The 20,807-nt window shown below is 34.6% G+C and overlaps 3 protein-coding genes across 3 annotated transcripts; 2 read left to right on the top strand and 1 right to left on the bottom strand.

Moving 5' to 3' along the window:
• Window positions 1–238: 238 nt before the first annotated feature.
• On the top strand, window positions 239–6,556 carry LOC107843930 (transcription factor bHLH48). The gene is made up of 7 exons (XM_016688365.2): window positions 239–1,571; window positions 2,155–2,286; window positions 2,370–2,435; window positions 4,061–4,129; window positions 4,839–4,910; window positions 5,744–5,954; window positions 6,130–6,556. Exons 1-7 carry the CDS (start codon window positions 1,092–1,094, stop codon window positions 6,165–6,167), a joined length of 1,068 nt encoding a protein of 355 aa, XP_016543851.1. The 5' UTR covers window positions 239–1,091; the 3' UTR covers window positions 6,168–6,556.
• A 780-nt stretch (window positions 6,557–7,336) lies between these two features.
• LOC107843929 (zinc finger A20 and AN1 domain-containing stress-associated protein 8) lies at window positions 7,337–10,746 on the bottom strand. Its single transcript, XM_016688364.2, has 2 exons — window positions 10,550–10,746; window positions 7,337–8,081 (listed from the first exon to the last, which is right to left on the bottom strand). The coding sequence occupies exon 2, from the start codon at window positions 8,062–8,064 to the stop codon at window positions 7,546–7,548; it is 519 nt and encodes a 172-aa protein (XP_016543850.1). The 5' UTR covers window positions 8,065–8,081; window positions 10,550–10,746; the 3' UTR covers window positions 7,337–7,545.
• A 4,072-nt stretch (window positions 10,747–14,818) lies between these two features.
• Window positions 14,819–19,609, top strand: LOC107843928 (chaperone protein dnaJ 6). The gene is made up of 8 exons (XM_016688363.2): window positions 14,819–15,203; window positions 17,043–17,141; window positions 17,237–17,338; window positions 18,235–18,291; window positions 18,374–18,480; window positions 18,567–18,649; window positions 18,989–19,079; window positions 19,170–19,609. The coding sequence occupies exons 1-8, from the start codon at window positions 15,081–15,083 to the stop codon at window positions 19,363–19,365; spliced, it is 858 nt and encodes a 285-aa protein (XP_016543849.1). The 5' UTR covers window positions 14,819–15,080; the 3' UTR covers window positions 19,366–19,609.
• The last annotated feature ends 1,198 nt before the right edge of the window (window positions 19,610–20,807 follow it).

Below are 20,807 nucleotides of genomic sequence, written 5' to 3'. Positions count from 1 at the left end.
ATAATTTTAATTAGTCCAAAAATAATAGAACCCTCTCAAGTTTAAGTGTGTCTCAATAATTTTGTGATAATTTAAAATAAAAACAAAACATTTTTATAATAAAATATTAATAATACGCAAATCGATTACTATTATTTTATTTAAACAATCTACCAACGTACCTCTTATTATTGTTGTGGTACGTGAAATATATATATATATATCACCTAGAGTTAATATATTATAAAAATTTTAAATTTGGTACCTTAAGATTTTGGTAAGTGCACAAAAATCAAAGCAACTTACAATTACTACTTTTTAAAGGCAGAGCACAAAAAGTGGCAAATCTTTTTATAGAGTCAAAGATAACAAACAAAACAAAGACCGTACAGAGAAATTTGCAGGCAAAAAAAAAAATATATATTATTGACTGCCATTGAAGGTGGTAATAAATAAGCTCCACATAGAAAAAAAAAAAAGGAAAAAAAAAATCTCTGAAGAATTGAAAAGAGATGAGAGAAGAAAGAGTATATAGAAAGCTTCATTTTCACTCATAAATTTCAACCTACTTGTGTTTAGCTGAGTATTTTTAGCTCCCTTTTTCCATTTTTTCTTAGTGTTGGGAAGCTCATTGTGTTGAATTTGTGGGGTTTGTGTAAAACTTGAAGCCATTGAAGCTCCTGAAGCTCTCAAAATTGCAACATAAAAGAAAGAGAGAAGAAGGAAAAGTGTGTAAAGCTTCATTTTCACTCAAGAAATCTTCAATTACCTCTATTTGGCTCAGCTTTTTCACTCTTTTCCATCATTTTTTTCTTTGTTTGTTGGTGTTCTGAAGCTCATTGACTCAAATTTTGTGTGGTTACTGCAAAATTGCACTCAAAAAACTTCGCAAAATTGCTACCAAACTATAGAGAAGAAGAAGAAGAAGAAAAAGTAAATAGAAAGCTTCATTTTACCTCTGTTTAGCTCAGTTCCTATAACCCCTTTTTCCATTTTCTCTTCAATTTTTTGTAGCAATAAAGTGTAAATTGTTATCAGAATTTGACTACATATTGTTGCTATCAAAGTTAGCGAGCAAGATCAAATCTAGATCCGATAATTCCGGAGCTAAAATGGGAGAAATACCAACTGATTTCAACAGCTTCGATGAGGAGATCTTGCCCATTACATCAGAACCCGGAAGTTCATTCACTGCTTTACTTGGACTTCCAGCTAATCAAGCTGTAGAGCTATTAGTTCAGACCCCGGAAACTGATAACAAAATTGAATCAGATAAAATCAATGTACCTTACTATCACTATCCTCCTCCGGCTTTGGGTCCCACTCCGACTCCAATTCCGATTTTTCCATCGGATATTGCTTTGATTGATAGAGCATCGAAGTTCTCCGTCTTTGCTACTACTGCTGGTGGTGGTGGAAATGGTGTTGGGAATTCACCGGAGTCGAATTCAACGCTTTCGAATTCGGGGTCGAAAGCGTTGTTAGTTAAGCAAGAACCTATGGATTCTGAGTTTAATCAGAATTCATCTCCGGCGAGTTCTGTTCCGATGGGTGATCGGAAATCAATGAAGAGAAAGGAAAGGGAGAAAAAGGTAATTTTAATCAACCCCATCTACCTCGTAGTTTAATTCGTTGTTGGATTTGCTTTGATATGCTTTTCGTTGAGCTGAAAGTCTATCAGAAATAGTATTTTGATATGCTTTTCGTTGAGCTCAGTGTCTATTGAAACATCCTTTCGATATGCTTTTCGTTGAGCTGAGAGTCTATCGGAAACAACCTTTTGATATGCTTTTCCTTAAGCCGGGGGTCTGTCGGAATTAGCCTATCCGCTTCTCAGGTAGGGGTAGGGGTAAGTTTTGTGTACATTCTATTATCTCCGACACTAGTTGTGGGATTATACTGGGTATGTGGCATATTGTTTGTTGTAAATTGTACTTTGTTTGGACTCTTAAAAAATGTTAGCGTTTGGGTGTTTGTTTCTCCCAAGATAGTATATTTTTGGAGAATCTGTCACAGGTGCAACATCAAAGTGAAGAGTCCATCCCAACTTAGGTTGTAACATCTTTCACCAATTTGATACAAGGAGAATAGTGACTCTTACTATTCATTTCTAAATTCGATTTTTAGAAAGAGCAGTCAAATTTTAGTTTGATGAATAATTTCTGCTGAATTCAGGTAAAAGAAACTACAAAAAAGGGGAAAAAATCAGCTAACGATACCTCAGAAGAAGGCGCGGAGAAGCTCCCATATGTTCATGTCCGAGCTCGTCGTGGCCAAGCTACCGATAGCCATAGCTTAGCTGAAAGAGTAAGCCTTGAAGATTAAGAGCTATTAATGTTTTGCTAAACATGGTTAGTACATAATTGTCTCGATTATGTATATATATGTAGGCAAGGAGAGAGAAGATTAATGCTAGGATGAAGCTACTTCAAGAACTGGTCCCGGGATGTAATAAGGTTAGCTGTCACTTTTATCAGTATTAAAAAAAGCAGTTCGGTTCATTAAAACTCCCGCTACGTGTGGGGTCTAGGGAAAGGCCAAAACACAACGTTTTATTTTATGTTGCCTTATGTTAAGTTTCTGCAAGAAGCTGTTTCCAAGCGAGAACTCGTGACCTTCAGGTCATGTGGCAGCAACTTTACCCGTTCTTTTAAGGCTCCTTCCCTTTTATCAGTATTAATTAATTATTATTATGACTAATAATAATTGTCTAATAAGTTGTACTGATTGTTAATTAATAGGGGGGAAATATCTGCAATTTGATTGCTTTCATTGCATTATTGATTAGCTTTTTTGGTGCAAAATCAGTCCTTTTCACCTTTTTCTTAACAACAAATAAAGGTGGTGGGTTTGGCACCAAGAAAAGTGGCGAACAATTATACTGTTCTTTCAGCTTTTTTGCCTTGCATTTGATGGGTAGTAGGAGTAACTTTTTAGTCTGCAACTTTTTCCTAGGGTCAATCTTGTCATTTAACAAGGGTCTTGAAACTCTCTTCTTAAACAAAAAATTGATACTTGAATTTTTTTTGTACAACAGACCCAGTCCGGCCCTTTCTTGCGCGTAGCGGAGCTTTAGTGCACCGAACTCTGTTTTTTATTTTTTAGATAAAGTATAAATTTGGAGGAGGATATTTATTAGAACATAGTTGCATCCAAGGGTGTGACCTTGTGGTCTCTAAAATGGATCAAGAACTGTGTGGTTTCATGTTCATCTAAGTACCTGTATTGGTAGAAGTTAGCAGATACCTCGTGAAATTTGTCGAGCTATGCTGATGGACCCGGACGCCATCATTTTCATGATGAAGGTAGGGTGGAGTTGGTGCGATGTCTGTTTCAACTTTCTGAGAATCTTATTTGGATTATATGTTGAGAAAATAGACCTTTGACCTAATCCAAACCTAAAGCTGAATGCTAGTTCAATTAAGAAGTTGAATAAGAAAGGAAACAGTATTCTATGCCCAAAAGAATAATGAGCTGAAAGAGCTCCACTAGAGAAGTTCTTTTACAGGACAATACACTATAGGACTAAAGAAAATGATAAGAAAGACCGTAGCAAAAAGAAATGCGGATATATGTTATGAATATGAACTTTGCGCTTGCCTCAAATGCTCAAAGTCAAAAGGTTGCTCGATGTAGGATTGTTGAAGTATATATAAAGAGACTACTAACCCAGCCACTTGTGACTTGACCAATTTGATACTCCTAAACTACATATAAAAGAGTCTGATCCTATGCACTGTACTGTAGGTTATTTTGGAATCATTTGTTCCATCTAAAACTTTTTTGATCGTATAATGTTATATTGGGGAACACTCGTTTGAACTAGAAATCAGTGTGGTTTGCAGCTTGTAGTTGACGGTTGTATCAAAATGAACTTCGGTGAATGTTTCAGTGATGGTCAATGTAATATATAGTCGAGACTTAAAAAAGGATTACTATATTTTAACTTCTCGTGCTGTGGTTGTACATACACTGGTTTTTATGAGGCTAAGCAGTATATGGTGATTAATTTAGTGGCTATTTAGCAGACTTCTGCAGATATTTCAATTAGCACATTGTAATGCCTAAACCATATCTGCAGATCTCAGGTACTGCAATGGTGTTGGATGAGATCATCAACCATGTACAATCCCTACAGCGACAAGTGGAGGTCAGATCTCAGAAATCCTTGCATCTGATGTATTTTAGTGCTGAAATAGGCAGATGACTATATTGATTATGATATCATATCGCATCCAGACTTCTCACTCTACAGTTATAGAATTTTTATCCCTCTAAATAGCCATCTCTTCCAAAATGTAGTGCCCACTATGCAGGAAAAGAGCTTTAACCTGTAACTCCTCAACTATTGCAATGATTTGCTTAAGTTATAAAGAAAAAGAGGAGAACTTTACTGCTATGCAGCAGCCCTTAATTTTTCATTAGCTCTCTTGTTAGTAAACCATCATAAGGAAAAGGAGAACTACTGAACTCAATACCCGAAGAACAACTGTGCCTTATTGAGGAAACACAATCATAGTCTGAATATTGTCACGGTTAACTTAAATATCTATAGGAACTCAATATAAATTTCAGTGACCTTGCTTAATATTCAAGAATGATATTGGGGAGTGGGAGCCTGCATGTAGTGCCCTAGCATGTTCGGTCCTTGTACAGATAAGTACCCTACACCTCCTGCGTCTTTTGACATAATTTTGGGAATGTAGGCAAAGATATAGTAGACCGGTGGGAATCCCACATGTGAAATGAACCTTCATGACCTTCGAGAAAGTAATTTTTCCTCCTCATTACTTGGTCATATAGAATACTTTAATCTGTTGCCTTGATCGTTTTCCTGATGGATAACTGTTTGGTTGTAGTTCTTATCAATGAGACTTGCTGCGGTTAACCCGAGAGTTGATTTCAACCTTGACAATCTCTTTGCAGCAGAAGTAAGTTCCTTTGCTTGTCAACTTTGTTTTGCTAGATTATATAAGTGATGCTGTGTTTCGTGACTTTATCTCATGCTATTTACTCAATTTGTCAAATAAAACACCATATAGTAATTTTGTTTGTTTTGTTTCTTCTATGATGGTACCCAATCAGTTCACCTTCAGCGTCAGCTTATAAGACCACCTATAAGAAGATAATTCACACACACAAAAAAAAGAGCTGTTCTACATTTACTCGCTGTACTTGTTGGTCCCCGCTTAAAATTTTGAAAAACGCGCTTCTTGACCATCCAAAATGGCAGAGCAGGGTCAATTGTGGACCACCATTATTGTCTGCCTTCCTATGCAGATTTACTCTTCCAACTGTTCTTTCTGATATGTGGTCACCTGAAAGGTTGCCTTGTGACCATACCACAATGTTGTTAGCCTCTGGATTTACCTTTGTCAGGCTCTGAGTGGGTCCTCTATTCATCAGTACACCTCAGTAGAGGAGAATTGGCCATATTATACTTTACTGTCATCATTTATGCAAGCTTCAACTTCTCACGTCACGACATCTAGAATGCTGGAAACAAGAAATTTTTGTACATTATCATGTTTCACTGCAATATAATTACAAACAATGCCAGTTTGTATGTCACCTTATCAAAAAGAAAAAAAAAAAACAATGCCAGTTTGTTCGTTGGATTATGATAGTTCAAAGAGTTCAAGAGTGCCTTGTTTCTAGTTCTACATGACTAGCTTTAGAATGAGTTATTAATTGCTAATCGTCATGATGTTCAAAACTTGTGATCATTCCCATAAGAGTTTCGATTTACTTTTGGAAAAATTAGCGGAGTGGTTCCCACGTGGAGAGTAACTTACCGGACATGGTTGTGCCACCTATCTGGACCGAGGGACAAACCAGCGGAAACGGAAACCATTATCAACATCTATGGCATTTTGAAGGATTCCATCAGCCGGTCTGGGGAAGATTAGAAGACAACTCTAGCTTTGTTACTCCAGAGAACTCACTTTTGACGTATGATTCCTCAGCAAATTCAGGTATATCATAACTTAATGGCCTATGTATTACTCTTTTCTTCAAGTTCAATCCTTCTTGGCACCAACCGTGATGCAAAAAGCTTAGGACATGGCATCTAACATATATATTTGTAAGTGAATGCAGCACGATTAAGTTGAGCTTCGTGGCTAATCGTCATATTTATGATTTTTGCAGCATCTTTACAGCCAAATCAGCTGAAAATGGAGCTATGAAAGCAGAAGCAAGTCTTTTACTAGTGGTTAGCTGTATATATATCGAACATATTAGTTGATAGCAGCCGTTGGCGAAGAAGAAGAGAGTCATCAAGAATTCAGATTTTGGGTTTCACCTTCCTCTAATCAAAACAGCAAGGAGGAACTCCAGATTGATCACTGCTAGAGAGGGAGAAAATTACTTTATGTCCCTTATTTCTATTTATATAAACATATATATATGTGTACGCTATGCAGAAAGATTTTTCTATACGAACGTAGGGTCATTCAATCTGATACTCTTGACAATACACGAGATGATTGATTGATTCGTAGCTGTAAAACAAGAAGAGACTAGTTGCAACTACTACATTGTTATATCGATGAGATTTCACGCTATTTACCTTTTATCTTTCTCTTCTATATCAAGTTTTTGGTTGCGTTAAGGTTTGAATTTGTGACTTATGGCACTTACCTGCATTGATATATGCCACTGATGTGAGTGAACTCGAAGTAACAGTAGTATTTAGATCATTCGCAGGGTTTGTGGCTAAACAGGTTTGAATTTGTGACTTATGGCACTTACCTGCATTGATATATGCCACTGATGTGAGTGAACTCGAAGTAACAGTAGTATTTAGATCATTCGCAGGGTTTGTGGCTAAACAAAAATGCGTAGTGATGTGCTCTTACCACTAAACCAAAAACAAAGCGCGGGTACTTAAATGTCTCTTATTTCATCGTCCCAGTTTGATTCTACCAGAACGTATTCTAATTTTTGGCCTAATTCTTCTTTTGATGATCGATTCAAGTCTTGAAAACTAGCTTACTTAGGTCCCCATGTAAAGATAAATCTAAAAATTGCCCCATCTGAATGTAACCATACAACGGTTAGAAATTATATCAAACAAAACTATGGTAATAACTACGCCTTATGAATCCCCATATAGCATACAACTAACATATATAGTGAAATCTCACAAGTAGGACTGGTGAGGGTAGGGTAGAGTGTATGCAGACCTCACCTCGTGTGGAGGTAGAGAGGCTGTTTCTGGAGGACCCTCGGTGATCCCCATATAATAGCATCCAAGCAAAATGATAAAAGGATGCACAAACATGAAACCACTAAACGCAGACACATTTGCGATGGATAGTCGATCTGCATTGTATGACAAACAGAACAAGAAAGATTTGAGAAAGAACAAGGACTACGAGTCCAATGATGATATCCACCAAACCAGCATAAATAACAACTTACAAACTGGAGATAGAATGGATGTGCCCCAGTTTCATCACTTATACCATCGAAAACTAAGGGACACCTTATACGAAGACCAACAGATTTTAAAGCAAGAACGTCATACTTTCAGTTCACATAACATTCAATAGACGATGCTTCCTAGATCTTGTTTAGCTTTTCCGCTACAACAACAGGATTTGCTTTAGCAATAGCATCCCGACCAGCATTCTTATAATCAAATGGGCAGTCGTGCTTGTCAGAATAGCGATGAGCTGCACAGTAAAGGTTTCCACACTTGCAGTTGAACCCTGTTAAACCAACACGCTTGCGGCAAGAAGTGCACCTAGATGGGCCCTCTTTTGGCTTCACCTCTGAACTTTGACCTGAGGATAAAGCTGAAGATGCTTCTGTAGAGATAACCTTCAATTCTGCTGATCCCGGTTGCACGTTGATCGCACCAGTGACAATAGGCTCTTTGCCATTGCTGCTTGAGTTTCCATTTACAATGTTCTCGATTGATGTTGCTGCAAATTTAGCTTGTTCCTGCTTCAGTATCATGTCTTTGTGACACTTGGAACACATGTTCATGGTGGCGGCACTACCAAAGAACCCACAGTTGTTGATGCAAAGGATGGGACCTTCTGGAGCTTGGCAGCCTGTCTCTTTGGAAGACTCCATTCTATGCAGCAGCGAACCTGCAACTTGCAACACTAGAAGCTCATTATCCACGTTCCATCGTCATAATAAAATGGAACACACAAGTTCCTCAACTATTGAACACCGAAATGATCAAACAGTGTTGGCAATCAGAACACGTTCCAACAACCTACCTTACCTAGAATAATCACCAAAACCAGTGCCTTTTGGTTGGTGCTGTGTCAACACTAAAGAGGGTTAAATTCAGTAATATAGACAATTAGTCATGATAATTGGTGGTCGATAAAAACTCCAGCCTTCTCTTCTTCAAACCTCTCAACGATGTCAAGCACAACAATAAAAGTAATTCTTTTATAAAAACTACTTTTTACACCTCTACAACATCCAGAAGCAGATGTAAAGTTAGCTAGCCGGAATAACTGTACTCAACTACTACACATCTTTCTTACATAGACCTCAGCATGGCGCGAGATATTTTGCCTGCAAATTTCAAATTAACTTAACCAACCTTTATCTAGACTTTGCAGGAACTTAGGAGCTCAAATTTGTATTAACACTGTAAAGTTTACGAAGTTTTAAGTTACCAGATAGAATTATGTGTAGGGTGAAACTACTACTAACAAGCAACCTGGATGCTTAAGTTGCCCAATCTAGCAGAGATATCCTAGGCTCCACTCGTACTTGCTTAGCTAACTACGGATTTTGCCAGTAAAGTCAGCTCCCCCTTGCCAATGGTAATAACAAATAATCATACATTAAAAAGAACGTGTAGCTTGTACAATTTTTGTAACAAATCAGAATCAACACAAAGACAGGAAACTTATTCTTATGTTTCTATTTAATAAAAGCTTAACTAACCGACCGTAGCTCCTTCAACCCCAAAAATGAAAAACTAACATAGCTATCGCCAATACTCAAGCAAGTGGTAAAGACCGACAAGAAGACAACCCTGTAACCCTTGATGTAAGCAAAAGCTTGCACTTATAAGACATTTAACATTGAATTCAACAATTCAAGGGTTGTCATTAAAAAGAGCATGAGTAGTAAAATCTAGACAAATACCAAATAGTCCAAAGATTTGTTTGTTTTTTGAGAATGGTAAGGATGAAGTCCAAAGATTTTTCTTTCGCTAATATCATAAAGCATACAACACGAATTCAGTAAATTTATTTCTTGTGAGAACTGAATGCATATATAGATCTCAGAGATGCCGACACTATTGTTTGCAGGAAGAGTTATTCAAGATTAGAGCATTCCTTTATGTTGCCAAATTGCTTAATACTTCTCATCACGGGAAAATATAACCTGGCTCAACATGGGATCATCTCGCAGTGAATAGTATTTATTGTAACATACACTCACAAAGAAACCCAAAAGATTTGTATAGCTAAACACAACTAGTTTGCAATTGGGATTGAATCATTGTTGATTGATTCAAGAACCAAATAAGAACATATAAAACCATTCACCCAAGGGTGCATCCCAGTGGACAATCAAGTGGATCGAGCACCTTGAGTTCTCAAGTTCAAATCCCAACAAACACAAAACGCTAGGTGACTTCTTCCCATTTGTCCTAGCCTTAGGAGACAAAGTTAACTAGTACTTATTTTGCTGGCCGGTGGTGACAGGTATCACATGGAATTAGTTGAGCCGCGCAACTAGATGGCCCAGAAACCGTGGTTATCAAAAAAAAAAAAAAAAGCATAAAACCAAGCGCCAAGGTTGTTGCCTAGTGGTCAATGAAGTCGGTTGAGCACTTTGACGTCTCTCGTTCAAATCAAGCAGAGAGAAAACATGGGTGATGTCTTCCTGTCTGTTCTAGCCACAGTAAACAGAGTTATATGTATCTATTGCTACCTATTGCTGGTGGAAGGTGCCAGGTATCACGTGGAATTAGTCGAGGCACACAAAAACTAACTCAGACACCATGGTTATCAATAAGAAAAAAACATACAAAACCACAACTCAACACAAAACTCAACTACTTTTCCACAGTTCATCAGATAATCCAAATAGCACCAATACTTCACAATCAACAAAAACACACCAAAATTCTCAACCAACAAATACAAAATCACCAATTTCCCACTTGGGTCATAAACCAACACCCCTAAAAAATCAAAACTTTACACAAATAACACACCAAATCACACAAAATCAAGAACCATAACAACCCAAATCTATCAAATTAATCAAAAAGCCCCCTTTTTTCACACACAAACTCATAAACACATCCTCAATTTTCAATTTTTTGATCAAAAATTAAAGAAAACCCTTCAAAAAATCAATAAAAAATAAAAAACTCTCACACCCATCAATCAAAATCGAATCTTTCCCCGATCTTCAACCTCAAAATTCAAAATCAACCAAAAAAAATTACAAGCATCCCCAAATTAATTCAAAAAAAAAATAAAATTACACCAGAAAATATTAAAAAAACATAAAATTAACATCAAATATTATTACAGAAATTAAAAAATTAAAAATTTTAAAAAAAAATTGTTACCTGAATTGAGATATTGAGAGGGGAAGAAAATTGAGAGAGATTAGAGAGAGAGAGACCTGAAAAAGAGAGAAAGAAAGAGAAAAATTAAGGAAAATAATTATTTGTTTGCTTTATTTATATTTAGAATTATTAACCTTTTTTCTTTTTTTGAATTATTTTATTTCTTTCTAATTTGGGATTCCACTCTTTGTGCATATTAGTTGTCTACTTTCTCCTTTTCACTCCCGTAACAAATTAAACGCCACCATATTTTCTATTAATTGTCTTACTATCTCATTTAAATACCATATAAAAAATCATAAAAATCTATAAATATGAAAAGTAATTTTTTTATAATGTAAGTTATCTATTTTACGTTACACATTTATTAAAAAATTATAAATAAAAAAAGTAATTTTATTTTTACCTTTTATATACTCTTTTGAAAAAGAAACTTTTCGAAATTTAAAAGTTCTTTTTAGAACTGCCAAAAAGTATTAATTTTAGGGACAAAATATAAAAAATTTAATTAAATTTTTAATCTTGATTTTGGTAAATAAATAAATAATTTGAAATAATTATTTATGTTAAAGTATTTTAAAGGATATAATAGAAAAATATTAAGTGATTACTTTGAAATTAAACAAAGGATTTTTGGGATTTGGAGTATGGGCCACGACTTGTTTTCTTTACCTATCCTTACCAAACTTGTAATTTACAGTTTTGCCATTCCTTTTTCCATACGCTCCTCCTTTTTTCGAGAGAGACAGCCCAATTAAATTTAATCACATTATTAAGTAGTACTAATTTGCTTCCATAATTAATATATATTTTTGTAATTTTTTTCCTTCTTTTAAGGCTTGTAATTTCTTTGACTGGTTTTGAGGTATGTTTTAAGTAAATAAATAAAATATGGTGGAATAAAATATATGTGGAGTAAATGTCATTAACTATGTCAGCATTATATTATGTCTATAGACTATAGAGTGTCAAGTTGGATTAAATTCAAATAAGTACTGAAAAATAGTAAATAAATTGTGTTGCGATCTCTTCAAAATTGGATCAAGATAAGAGTTAGACTAATTTTTCTTATAGAAAATAATTTTTTGTCTAATGAAGTTGGGAAAGCACTGGGCATAAAATATCAAAATTTGAATTATCGAACCGAATCAAAAAATTGGTAATTAGTATTCAGTAATTCGGTATTTGATATGATATTTGAGAGTAAAATTTTAATATTTTGGCATTTGGGATTAGGTTTGGTACAAGATATTAATACCATTTTGTATTCGGTATTTACCGAATACCAAATTATATATATATATAGAGTACTATTACTTATCCAAAAAAATCTCTTGGACCTTGGTAATACATTCGTAATACGCAACAAAAAGAATACTAAATAGGGTTTCTATTAAATATACTCTTTGAAGTTTAAACGTACATTTGCACATCTACAGCTTTAATATGGTATTACCAAATACCATACCGAACCGAAGTTTAATTTACCGATTATCGAATTACCGAACCGATATTTATAAATATGGTATGTAGTATTTGAGTTCAAATACCGATTATCTAATTAACCCAAATTTTAAAAATACCGAACCAAGTATCGAACACCCACCCCTAGTTGGGATCAATCATATAAATTTGCATTAATAATATTATTCTATGTAAATTCATATATCATACCAATTTTATCTAATACACAAATAAACCCCTACTGTAAAAATGCTAACATAGAAAACAACTAATACGTATCACTTACATTAATCTAGATCACGTCTAAATTAACTTACGGTAAATTTGGATAAATTAAATAGATTAATTTTATTTTTTAAAATCTCCAGAGAACTCGCGGTAAATTTGGATAAATTAAGTAGATTAATTTTTTTTATTTTTTTTAAATCTCTAGAGAACTCACAACCTCTGCTTCAGTTTCTGTTCTTGAATAAGTTGAACCTTTTGTGATAATTTGCAAATTGTATAATAGCTTATAAGTTATAAATCACATAAGAAATATCAACCATATTAGACAAGCCTCATACAACAATCTCGTAACTGAGTGATAAGCGAAGATTGAATCCAATTCAAAATACACCTCACATAAGAAATATTAGAGTTGTCAATACGGGTCGCCCCAATTCATCTGAATTGGCCCACACGGGCTTTGAGTTTGACGGGTCAGGTCAGGCTGGCCCAATAAAATGATGGGCAAAAAAACACCAAGCCCACACCATTACTCTGCGGACTTCACCGGTCAGTCCTCTTTTAAAAACATAATATTTTATAATTTAATTTTAAAATGTTAACAAACATAAATATTACTAGACAATATCATATAGTGCTAATTCTTATTAATCAAGTCACCAACACCCCTATAAAAATACTAATCAACAATCTAAATAATTGCATATATTTGACTTACGGTTTGGACCACGGACTAACCCAACTCACATTGTTCAAGCCTCACGGGCTATGGACTTATTCGGGCCGGGCTAAAAAATCATGTTCATAAATGGACTGCAAAAACTGAAGCCCAACCCTATTAAATTACAGGTAAGATTGGGCTGGCCCAACGGTAGTGGCGGAGCCATAATTTTCATTAGGGAGGTTCACAAGTGAATATACGAATTAAGTAAAGGAGGTTCGATATCTAGTATATATACATAAAAAATAATTTTAATCATGTATATACATAGTATAATTTTTTATTAAAGAAGGTTCGAATAAACTCTCTATCCCAAATATAATTTTATCTTTGTCCAATGAACGTGACCTATATTAACGGCTCTAATAAATATGAACTATGAGTGCATGACTGAGCGGAGACGTAGGTTGAATCCAAACCAAAGGCACCTCAATAGAGGCCAAATGCATGCCGGCGTTGTCATGCGCCGAAAGAAGACAAGATGCATTCTTCATTGGCCAAAATGTTGGCATATTTATTCACTTTCTTCCAAATGTGGGTCGTTGTAGGCCAGTAGTTTTAATTATTTATTATTTTCTTAATATTTGTATTAAAATTTAATTAAATTTAAATATGCATAAAATGCTCTATTTCATAGATAAAAGATTCAAATTCGAGACTTCAGATTAAAGATCAAGGAATTAAAATACTTAGCATAATCAACATTGGCCTTAAGATGATAGATAAATGTCATGTTACTGACAACTTTGATCATAAGTAGACAGTCTTTTTTGAAGAATTTGTTTGATATGATTATTTATATCTTTTTTATTTGCTGAACTGACGGTATAAATTTATCCTTACGGTAAGTTTATAGTATCATTCAAACATGATATAAATCTAATATCAAACTTAATATCACATCTAATGAGATTATTTTATACCATCTCTCAAGTATAAATTAACCCAAAAATTATAATTTTAAAACAACAATCCGAAATTTTTTTAGTCTCCCTACTAAATGATCCTATGCCTTTATATGTCATTATTTGATACTCCACACAATTTTTATAGAAAGACTTGAAATTGACGTTTTCTTATGTGAATAATTCAATATCCACTTGTCTTGTTTGTTTTGAAGAATTCCTTCCAAATACCTTAGTGCATATTTGAGTATTTATTTTTTATTTTTATTTGGTATTTGATATCCGCATTAGAATCTCAATTAATTTGAATTAGAATGATAGAGCTCATTCGACACACTATAAATATTCAGTTGAAGCTTCATTGTACAAGGAGGACACCAAACTATTACTACTAATTTGAATTGTATTAAATTTAATCACTCTTTTATAAAGATAAGTAGCATAAAGAGTAACAAGATGTAAAATTTACCATATCCAATAGACATAGTACTTTATTTTTGAATAAAATTAGTAAAGTACATATGTTGGGAAAAGAAGTTTGCAAATTTTTAGTTAAAAGCATTTCAAATTATTCAAAATTTGTACCAAGACATCAGTTCTTAAATTTAAACAATAAAATATATATAGCTCGGTATATTAAATTCCTCCTCTCAAAACTCGAGAGAAGATCGAGTAACTTGAGCCATTGGATGTAGTTTTTCTTGCATTCTTATCGGCAGAAAATTCTGATCACAAGAATATATTATGTTCAATTTTATCATGTATTTTATGTGAGATTATTTTTACGCCTTGAATTCATGACTTTTTATCACATGATAACAACTTTTGCCTTTCAATTTAAACAATAATGATGATAATAAATAGCATTGGGTTGTGACACGTATCGAAAGCCTTAGTACACCGAGTTCGATCTAAAGCTGTGAGATTATTTTCACACCTCAAATTCATGACTTTTTATCACATAACAATAATTTTTACCTTTCAATTAAACAATAATGACGATAATAAATAGCACCGGGCTGTGACATATAGCGAAAGTCTTAGTACTTAACCCTCCATAAATCTCTGGCGGGAACTGAAAGACCTTTAGGATGAATATGGCGGGAATCCTTCCCCTATATAAATAGCCTAATTCACAATCAAATCAATTCAATATTATCAATTCTCCTTTACCGTGCACAATTAGGTTAAGCATCTTCTTCAGGTTTGCCTTATGGGAAAGGGAAAGAAGAAAGCTAGGGTTCCGGTGGATGATTCCGAAGAAGAAGACGTAGAAATGAAGGAAAATGAAGGGGATTTGAACGATTCTTCCTCGAACGAGAAGAGTCTTTACGAGGTACAAAGAATATTTGTTTCTAATACTATTTGATTTTTAAACTGTAGAAACAGTCTTTTGCAGAAATGTAAGGTGAGGTGGGTAGGATATGTGCTTATGTTATGCCCTTTTGGACCGGAGTTTAGTACACCGTGATGCTTTAAGTGTTTTTAAAGTATTTTGTGGACAGGGTTGTTTGATATTTGTTGCTGGTGGGAGTTTGTGTAAGAAGGGTACGATAATTGATATGTGCTTATGTTATGGCCTTTTGGACCCATACATAGCAGGAGTTTAATACACTGAGATGCTACTTACCTGATATCAAGTGTTTTAAAAATCTTTTGTACATAGAGTTGCTTGATACTTGTCACCTTGTGGGAGGTGATAACTATTTCGTGGAATTAGTTGACGTGCGTGCAAGCTGACGGTGATAACTATTTCGTGGAATTAGTTGACGTGCGTGCAAGCTGACTCAGACACCACTATTATAAAAAAAATCTTTTGTAGACGGATTTAAGATTTTAAGTTAAAATTAATTGCAAGCTTGTGCATAGTGGTAACAAATAGAACTTTGCACCAAAGAGTGTGACCTAGTGGTTCAATGAAATTGGGTTGAGGTCTCGTGTCCAATTTGCACCAGAGAAATATTAGGTGAATTTTTTCCATCGGTTCTAGCCTTGGTGGATAGAGTTACTTGGTACCTGATGTTGGTGGGAGGTGATAGGTGTCTTGTGGAATTAGTTGAGATGCACGTAAGGTAGCTCGTTCATCATGTTATGAAAAAACATGACTTTATATATCTATTTTTAAATTATTAATCGATAAATACAGTTTGAGTTTTGTATATGGTTGTAGCAGATGTGAAATTTACCTTACTGTTTAAGTTTGTGTATTTGTGTATGATTTTGGTTTCAATTTTGTACTCTAGGGATTTTATAGTATGTGAAATTGAGGTGTTTGTGGTTGATAAAGACTTAGAAGATTCGTGAGTTTTTCCCTCTATATTTTGCCTGAAAGATAATTCAGTTTGTAGTGGTGTTAAATAAGACTTGCTAACTAGTTGCTCAATGAGTTATTGGCATGAAAAAGCTTCAGCTTTCTTATGGAGTGTATTCAATGTAAATAGCATAAAAACAAGTCTTTTGGTATATATGTAGATTGTTGAATCCCCTTGATGATTAACTATATTCATTCACTGCACAAGCTTGTATTTTCTTTTAGTCTTGTCATTAGGATTCCTTGTTCTGCTACTGAGTGTATTACTTGTTATTGAAATATAAGTATTATGCTAGAAAATTGTATTATAAACTCCCTTTGTAGATATGCATATGCATGCATTCGTCGTATTTGCACGGATCCTGCCAAATTGATTTCTTTGTAGCTGTACAAAGGATGTTGAACTATCTGAAGCATGTGAAGCACTAGTTAGTGAAGTCTTAGTGCTGCATTTAAAGTTCATTGAGTTCATAGGTGTAATGATTGGGGACTGCTGCACTGGCTAATGACTCTTTTTTTTTTATTCAAACTGCAAACTTTGGATATCTTGTTAGATATTTTGTGTGGGTGGGTGGGTATTATTAATTTAATTGCTGTTGCTTTACAGTATGCAAAAAGAAACTCGTGCCACAGAGTTAATTGGAGAATTTTAAGATCAATTGACTCTATATGTGAATACCGGCATGTGATATACTTGCTAAAGAAGCCATAGAAATAAACTTCTCAGTAGCCTATAGAGCAATGGTTCAGGATATCTTTCCACAGACTAAGCACTCTTTCCTTTTTGGTGTTCAAGTTACTGCTATTTTTGGTTTGCTTTGTTCAAGGAAGAGATGCAATACTAACAAGGCATCTACTTTATAGATTCTTGGGGTCGAAACAACAGCATCACAGCAGGAAATAAAGAAGGCATATTACAAGTTGGCTTTGCGACTTCATCCTGATAAGAATCCTGATGACGAGGTAAAAATGGCTGTACGATTGAGTATGATTTGCCCAGTTTGCTGTATATACATTAGCTAATTTGAAGATGAATTGTCCTAAATTACATTCAATAGGAAGCAAAAGAGAAATTTCAGCAGTTGCAAAAGGTGATATCAATACTTGGTGATGAGGAGAAACGAGCACTTTATGATCAGACTGGCTGTGTTGATGATGATGTGAGTCATTTTGCTCTTATTCCTATTTTTTTTGAAACTGTTGTGATTCTTTTTTCCCTGTGAAATATTCTGGAAACTCTAGCTTGGAACTTTTTATTATGTTTATTACATATGATGGTGCAATGTAGTAAAAAGATTGTTTCATTGTTATGAGAAACCCCAAATCTCATTACTATCATGTAGTAATATATTCTGATGGTGACTGTTGAGCTGGGTTTGCGGGTGATCAGCTCTTTGTTAAGAGTAAAGGTGAAATCTAATCTTCATTCAGTTTTCTCTGGCAACTAATATTTGATCCAATTCTTCGTCAAAAGCTACTTTGGTTAAGGTGAAAAGAGGTGGTAATAGAGAGTGAATTAAAAACAATTAGTGCTGTGCTACTTCACTTAGTATCAGGCTCCTCCATGTGAGGGAAGGGAAGACTTAAGGGAATGTGTTTAACTTCCTTTGTAGGTATATACCCATCAAAGGGTAAGGATAACCATCTTTCCCTGGGGAATTAAGTCAACTCTTTCCTCTCCCCTTCCCTGAACCAAACATGATGTTTGACTGTGTTGTATGCATATGTTTTTTCTCTTTTCTTATGTATGATCAATTCTGTACCTTGAGCACAACAAAGTTAATGTTACAGTAGGCATGCATGCATGGGGTCTTTTACATCAAGTCATCTTATATATTTAGTTCTTGTAGACAAGTCTAACTGATATCGGACTCTTAATATCAATCTTATATATTGATATTCTGAAAACTGTAGCGAGCTAGTAATCAATCTTTTTAATCTGTATTGGAGAGTAGATAATAGGATGTTCTTTTTGGCTGAAGTGTTAATTGGGCACAATTCACTGAAACTTATATAGAAAAATAAGTTTTTCTCATTGTTATCTGCCTATTAACAGGACCTGGCAGGAGATGTTGAAAATTTGAAGGAGTTTTTCCGAGCTATGCATCCAAAGGTAACAGTAAAATAATGACTCCAATTTATTACTCCAGTAGTAGACACTCTGAACACTGGAGAAACCTACATGCCTTTTTCAGATAACCGAGGCTGATATTGAAAAGTTTGAAGCAAATTATAGAGGATCTGAGTCGGAGAGGACAGACTTGATTGATCTATACAAGAAGTACAAGGGTAAAATGACGAGGTATGAGCAGAAATCCAGATGCAATATCATCTTTCCACTTTAATGTTTTGATTTCTAGGCTCCACCTAATATGCAATCTTCTGTAGGCTCTTTTGCTCCATGATTTGCTCCGATACCAAATTAGATTCACACCGCTTCAAAGATATTCTGGATGAGGCTATAGCAGCAGGTAGAGTTTAACCAGTCTGAATGACCTCTTTATAAAAATTTACTTGCTCTTGAAGCTCCCATCGTATTAAGTATGTGATGTAGTCAAATAGATTTCAAGGATCGGCAAACATCACAATTTGTCCTCTATGACGCCCTTACATTCAGGGAATAGATGTGTCGTTTGATCTAATCATGTGACATTCGACACTGTTTAGCCATCTGTTTTCTGCATTAGCGTTCCTATAGTTTTTTTTTCCCCTTTGGCAATAGTTGCTGTTGGGGTAACAATATTCCCTCGTAAAACTTCGTTTCTTTCTTTTCTGAAAAGTGATTGGCACCATATATTTTACTTTGATAGGGGAGATAAAGTCAACCAAAGCATATGAGAAATGGGCAAAGGAGGTGTCCGAAACAAAACCACCTACAAGCCCGTTGAGACGTAGGCAAAAGTAAGTCATATTTTTCCTTATTATGCATCATTAACTGAAACTCTGAAAGTGCTGTGCTATATTCTAACTGGAGAACTTGAAATGTCACAGGGCAAAGAAAGAATCAGAGGATTTGTATGCTATTATTTCTCAGCGTCAAAATGAACGGAGGGGAAAAATGAATTCTATGTTCTCATCTTTGGTTAACAAATACGGTGGGGATCCATCTGCGACAGAGCCAAGCGAGGAAGAATTCGAAGCTGCTCGAAGGAAAGTGGAGAGCAGGAAGCAATCTAAACGAAAGTAACTGAACTGTTATTCAACCTACACCATACTGCAAAAAGTTGTTTACGCTTGGCCATTATGTATTAGGTTGTGCTTCTTTGCTTGATGTATATTGTGTGTCATAGTGATAGTAAGTGTGGATCCTTTGTTTATTTCGACTCTATTATGTCTTGAATTGTACTGTTACTGTGGCTGGAAAAACAAACCTGAATTACCTTCTTGATTTGTTTGAGGAATTAATGAGCAAAGGGGCATGTGTGTGGGTATAGTTTTTCTTGATGTGATTCTAAAATTGTATGTATTCTTAGAAATCTAAGATAAATGCTGATCATATATCTACTTTGTATAAAGGCATAATACATAAACGTAGGCTTCCAACTAGACACTCCAACCTGTTAAATAGCGTGAGATTTGTCACGTAGAATGGAAGCTAAATAATACGTTTATATATTATGCCTTGTATAAAACATCATACAACATGATATTTGGACTAGCTGCAATCCAGTTGACAGATGAACTAATTTTTTGACACAGACAAAAAAGGAATAGACTAGTCAATTGTACAAGTATAAAGAACACAAAATCTAGAACAAATGTATCATGATATAGGGAGTATTCTTTTGGCAAAAAGGTTTATTGGGTGGGCTGATTCATTTTTTTGGTATAAAGGTTGGCAAGAAAGTATAATTCATCATTGTGTGCAAATACATTAGGATCATTGTAACTGTGGTGTCCAACTATCAATTTTTCTCTTTTTCTCATTTAAACGATGGTGGTATTTCAAATAGAAAAAAAATTAATTTGATAAACAGTTCAGATAATAAATTCAGACGTCATTATACTTTGGATATAATACTTGAAAATTGAAAGTACTCAAAGTGTTGTTTTGATCAACAACAAAATCTAGCATAATTACATAAGTGGGGTATGAGGAGGATATAATGTATACAGACCTTACCGCTAATAGATCATTTTCAATAAACGCTTAACTTAAAAGGTAGTTCAATATATTAAAAACTCTTGCTACTTGTAGAATTTGATGAAGATCCGAACAAACGATTAACAAATAAAGAAAGACATTCATCTCCCCTGACACACACAAAAAAAAAATGAATCAGCCAATTCAAACAACTAATGTGAACAAATAATTGCTTAGAGTACTAAGCCAACAATGATAGGTCATGATGGAACTTTACAGCTTTCACATTCCCCAGCTGTTACGTTTCTTTTTCATTTGGTAAACTACACTTATCAATAATTCTGTTGCCAGCTGTCTCCTACCCCAACCCCACCCCATGTTTTAATACGTATTATTTTATAATGTATCGTATTATATTGTATTTTTTGACTTATTTTATGTGTCGCCATTTATTTTTGAATCTGTCTAAATAAGAATGTCATTTTTTCTTATTTGATAACTATTTAATGATATCATTCTCATTTTATACTTATCGAGTCCCACTT

The sequence above is a fragment of the Capsicum annuum genome, chromosome 10, assembly GCF_002878395.1.
Source record: "Capsicum annuum cultivar UCD-10X-F1 chromosome 10, UCD10Xv1.1, whole genome shotgun sequence".
Lineage (NCBI taxonomy): Eukaryota > Viridiplantae > Streptophyta > Magnoliopsida > Solanales > Solanaceae > Capsicum > Capsicum annuum.
Note: the sequence above shows the minus strand (reverse complement) of the source record. Positions and strands in the feature narration are given on the sequence as shown.

What these genes read in the sequence shown, in the direction of transcription:
- LOC107843928 (XM_016688363.2), top strand. Translation starts at nt 15,081, where the DNA reads ATGGGAAAGGGAAAGAAGAAAGCTAGGGTTCCGGTGGATGATTCCGAA. An exon ending in TACAAGGGTAAAATGACGAG is followed by an intron (nt 18,481 to 18,566) that starts GTATGAGCAGAA and finishes AATCTTCTGTAG; the next exon opens with GCTCTTTTGCTCCATGATTT. An exon ending in CCGTTGAGACGTAGGCAAAA is followed by an intron (nt 19,080 to 19,169) that starts GTAAGTCATATT and finishes GAAATGTCACAG; the next exon opens with GGCAAAGAAAGAATCAGAGG.
- LOC107843930 (XM_016688365.2), top strand. Translation starts at nt 1,092, where the DNA reads ATGGGAGAAATACCAACTGATTTCAACAGCTTCGATGAGGAGATCTTG. An exon ending in TGGTCCCGGGATGTAATAAG is followed by an intron (nt 2,436 to 4,060) that starts GTTAGCTGTCAC and finishes CCATATCTGCAG; the next exon opens with ATCTCAGGTACTGCAATGGT. An exon ending in ACAATCTCTTTGCAGCAGAA is followed by an intron (nt 4,911 to 5,743) that starts GTAAGTTCCTTT and finishes TGGAAAAATTAG; the next exon opens with CGGAGTGGTTCCCACGTGGA.
- LOC107843929 (XM_016688364.2), bottom strand. Translation starts at nt 8,064, where the DNA reads ATGGAGTCTTCCAAAGAGACAGGCTGCCAAGCTCCAGAAGGTCCCATC.